The following is a 4,211-nucleotide window of genomic DNA, read 5'->3' as shown; positions in this document are numbered from 1 at the left end:
CATAACTAGGGTAACACCCTGGGGTCAGCAGCACTTTCGTAACAATGTCCGCTTGGCCATGGTTATCGAAGCCTTGGGTTTGGGTCCCCGATATTACTGCGTCATGAGATCAAGACATCTTGGGTTTTCTGAGCGGGTCTTCTTACTGGCGTGTTTTCTTCCTCATCAGAAGATATGCCTTTACCCCGTTTTTGGTTTGCCTCTCAGAGGTCCTTTTGTTAGAACACCTCATACCACTGAATGATAATAATGTCTGGAGCCCACAGGGTTCCCAAATTCTCTCTCCATATCCTCATTAAAAACTAAATTCAAAGCTTCCAAACCTGGGTTAAAAGGTAAGTCAAATACCTGAGAAATCAGAGCTGGGGTTACCCTTGTACCTCCTTTGAGTACTCCCTCTGTCTTTCTTAGTAGAGCTAGCTGTGTGGGAGCATAGATATTGTCTTGCCACTCAGCCCAGGCCAATTTTGCATATCCGATCAACCCAATTGAAGTAAGCCACTGAACATTTGCGTTATTCTCCAAATCCATCCCCAAATCCATACTATACTTAAAGGGTGCAAAGTTCTCCATCAGGCTACCCTCCACAACGGTAGAAATATCCTTCGTAGAAGTCTCCTCCTGTTGTCCCGTCTCTTCAGAATTCAAGCTAAAACACTGCTCCACTTCTTTGCTTGGTGCTGAATGCTCTCGCAGGGACCATCGAACTGATGTGGTCTTCGCCTTAGGTCGCCCTTGCTGCATAGCCTACTTACTCTTCACCATGGCCAACCTTTTCCTAACAGTATTCAGAGCAAGAAGGTCTGGCCTAGCGGTAGAACTACGGGGCATGTGAGCAGGGGGATAAGTAGAACAAAGAGAAAAAGAATGAGGCACACAGCACAATGAGGCTTCTGGAATGGACGCCTCTGAAACACAGATGTCTCCTCATGCAATCTCCTCTGGCATGCACTTCTAGAACGGACTAGATGAAGTCGTGCATGCCATCCCCTCACTGCTGCGGATTTATAGGGATTCTCATGCATCACGTCGGCCATTACCGCAAATAATGTCGGACAAATAGTTAAATCAAGCCAATTGACAGCCGACTCGTGCGAAATATATTCCCCACCGTTCAAATTGAAAAATCCAAGCGGACTCTGATCCACACACAAGCTCCAAATTTCCTCTATTCTCTGATCTGAGTGGAAGTCTGCTTTTTGCAGCAACTCTCAAGCTAGGCACCACAAACTCCATGGGTACTACTGCTTCCAAACCATAAACAAGCCTAAAAGGAGTCATTCCAGTGGTTACTTTAAAGGCTATTCGAAATGACCATAAAGCTGAGTCCAATTTCATATCCCAATTAGACTTGTTGTCCTGAACAATCTTCTTAATGATTTTAAGCAAGATTTTGTTTGAACTCTCAGCCTGTCCATTTGCCTGAGGATGATAGGGAGTGGACTTCGTATGCAAAATCATAGGGGTTTGAGTCAGCTCTCTGATAACACCATTCAAGAAGTGTGTTCCCTGATCACTGGCAAGCTCAATGGGACATCCAAACCTTGTCATGATGTTACTATACAAGAATTTGGCCACACTAGCTGCTTTATTGTCTCTAAGAGCCACTGCTTCCACCCATTTAGTACAGTATTCTGTAGCCACCAAAATGTAACTCTTACCTGTCTTGCTCTTTGGCTTGATAAGACCCACAAAATCTAATCCCCATTTCTGAAATGGATCTAGAGGTAGTATAGGGTGGTCTAACATCCTATCTTTAGAATTGGGTTGGCCCACTTACTGATGACAAACCAAACATTCCTTGGCATATGTGTGAGCATCCTTCAAAACTCTTGGTCCCACCACAGACCTGATTGTAAAATCTTCTTTTCTGTTATCTCCCCTGAGAAGTGACCTCCAGACAACCCTGCATGTGCCTCTTGTTCAAAATCAGGAACAAATCTTCTTATTATCTGATCTATCCCCTTTCTATACAATGCTCCTGCAATGACTAAGAATGGCTTGCTTTTCAGCACAAACTTCCTTTTTTGATCCACACTCATCTCTTCTGGTAGCAATCCATTAGTGAGAAACAGCAACATTTGATCATAAAAGGAGTCAGAGCTCTAGCTCTAAACAGCAAACAGATCAGAGTCAGGGAAATAATCATCAACTCCTGCAGCATCCTCCTTACTTTCAAGTCTGCTTAAATAATCAGCCACCCACAGCATGCTGTACTATCACAAAGTCAAATTCTTGCAACAGCAACATCCATCTTGCTAACCTTCCTGCCAACTGTGGTTTCTTCACAAGAAATAACAGAGCTTGATGTCAACATGGAAGAAGACTTTGTTAGCCAAGAGATAATGTCTAAATTTCTGTAAAGAGAACACCATGCCCAAAACTTCTCTCTCTGTAACTGAGTAATTCCTCTCAGCTGAAGTTAGCATTCTACTTGCATAGTAGACAGGTCTGAACCAATTCTTGATTTTTGCCTGCATAAGAATAGCTCCTACTACAATGTCTGAGGCATCAACAAATACATGGAATGGTAAAGACCAATCAAGAGGCTGCAAAATTGGAGCTACCACCATCATCTTCTTTAAAGTCTGAAATGCCTTTTCCTGGGCCTCTAACCACCTGAATTCTACTCCTTTCTTGGTCAAATGTGACAACGGTGCACATACATCTGACAAATATCTTAAATGTCTACTGTGCCACTTGATTTGACCCACAAACCTAGATGTTTCCTTCAGATTCACTGGGCTCTTGGACTTTATGATGCTCTGAATTTTTCTTGGATCCACCTGTATACCTTCCTTTGAAATAACGTGGCCCAACAAGACTCCTCTTTTAACTACAATTGCACATTTGTATGGATTCAATGACATACCAAACTTCCTGCATCTCTCAAAACCTTTCCTCAAGTGCTCCAAATGCATCTCTTTGGATCCAAACACACTAAAATCATCCATAAATACCCTCATAAAAGAAGACAAATAGGGCTCAAACACTCTGCTTGCCACCTCTGAGAAAGCTGGTGGTCCATTTTTTAATCCAAAGCTCATTACTGTGAACATAAATGCTCCCCACTCTATAATGAAGGCTGTTTTGTGTTCATCATCAGGGTGCATCCTGATTTGATTATATCCTGAGAACCCATCCAAAAAACTATACATTTGATGCCCTGCAAATGAATCTGGCAACGTATCTGCAAAAGGTAATGGAAAAGGATCTGTGATGGTGGCTGCATTGAGCTTTCTATAATCCACACAAACTCTGATTCTTCCATTTTTCTTAGGAACTACTACAATTGGAGATAGCCATGTTGCTTCATGTACAGGCTTAATGAATCCCACCTTGAGCAGCTTGTCAATTTCATCTTTAACCTGCTTTGCATAGTTAGGATTCATTCTATACCTCTGTTGGATAACAGGCTTAGCATCTTGCTTCAAATTAATCCTATGGGAATAAAATGCAGGATCAATCCCCTTCATATCTGAATATTCCCATGTAAAAATGTCCTTGTATTCCATTAATAATTTCAGAAGATTGTCTTTGAATTCTCCTTCCACATGAACACTAACTTTGACAACTTTAGGGTCATTCTCTGTTCCCAAATTCCATTCATTCAGATCATCTTCCATAACTCTAGCTGATTTCTTCATACTGTTTTCATATCTTTGCTCTGCTGTTGCAGTAGCCTGATCAGTTGATAGACCATTCTGCATCTCCTCTGACTGTGACAGCTCTGATTTCTGTAGAGCTCTGAACTGTTCCTTAGTCATCTTAGTCCCTGTTTGAATATCCTTTTGAATATCCTATAATTGCTGGTCTGTCTACCCTTCTACAGCTACAGTAAAACAATCCTCATAATCTCCCAAAATAGTCATCACATCTATATCAAACACTGAGACAACTGCTGGATTGGCCTTCAAATATTCCTCTTCCTCATTATCTTCTACTTCATCTGCCAGGTGTATGCCTTGTGCCCACAAAGCTCTTTGCTCCTTTGACATAGTTATAGTAGATGTCATGGGTAAAGTCTGTTTTTGGTTCCCCTGTTTCAAGATCACCATATTAGTTCCCCAATCTTGCTTTAACTTAGCCTGCCTGAACCAGGGTCTTCCAAGGAGCATTGGGTAGGCCAAGTTCCCTGATTGCATCCTGAGTACTACAAAGTTGACCTTAAACTTCAATCTTGCAATGAAGATCTCTTGGTTTTTTAACAA

General features: G+C 41.8%; 1 protein-coding gene across 1 annotated transcript; it reads right to left on the bottom strand.

Annotated features, from left to right (window-relative positions):
* Positions 1 to 1,068: 1,068 nt before the first annotated feature.
* Positions 1,069 to 1,551, bottom strand: LOC147638188 (uncharacterized). Its single transcript, XM_086798749.1, has one exon. The coding sequence runs from the start codon at positions 1,549 to 1,551 to the stop codon at positions 1,069 to 1,071; it is 483 nt and encodes a 160-aa protein (XP_086654875.1).
* Between the last annotated feature and the right edge of the window lie 2,660 nt (positions 1,552 to 4,211).

Source organism: Cibotium barometz, chromosome 5 (genome assembly GCF_041138505.1).
Source record: "Cibotium barometz isolate CiBa-2024 chromosome 5, ASM4113850v1, whole genome shotgun sequence".
Lineage (NCBI taxonomy): Eukaryota > Viridiplantae > Streptophyta > Polypodiopsida > Cyatheales > Cibotiaceae > Cibotium > Cibotium barometz.
Note: the sequence above shows the minus strand (reverse complement) of the source record. Positions and strands in the feature narration are given on the sequence as shown.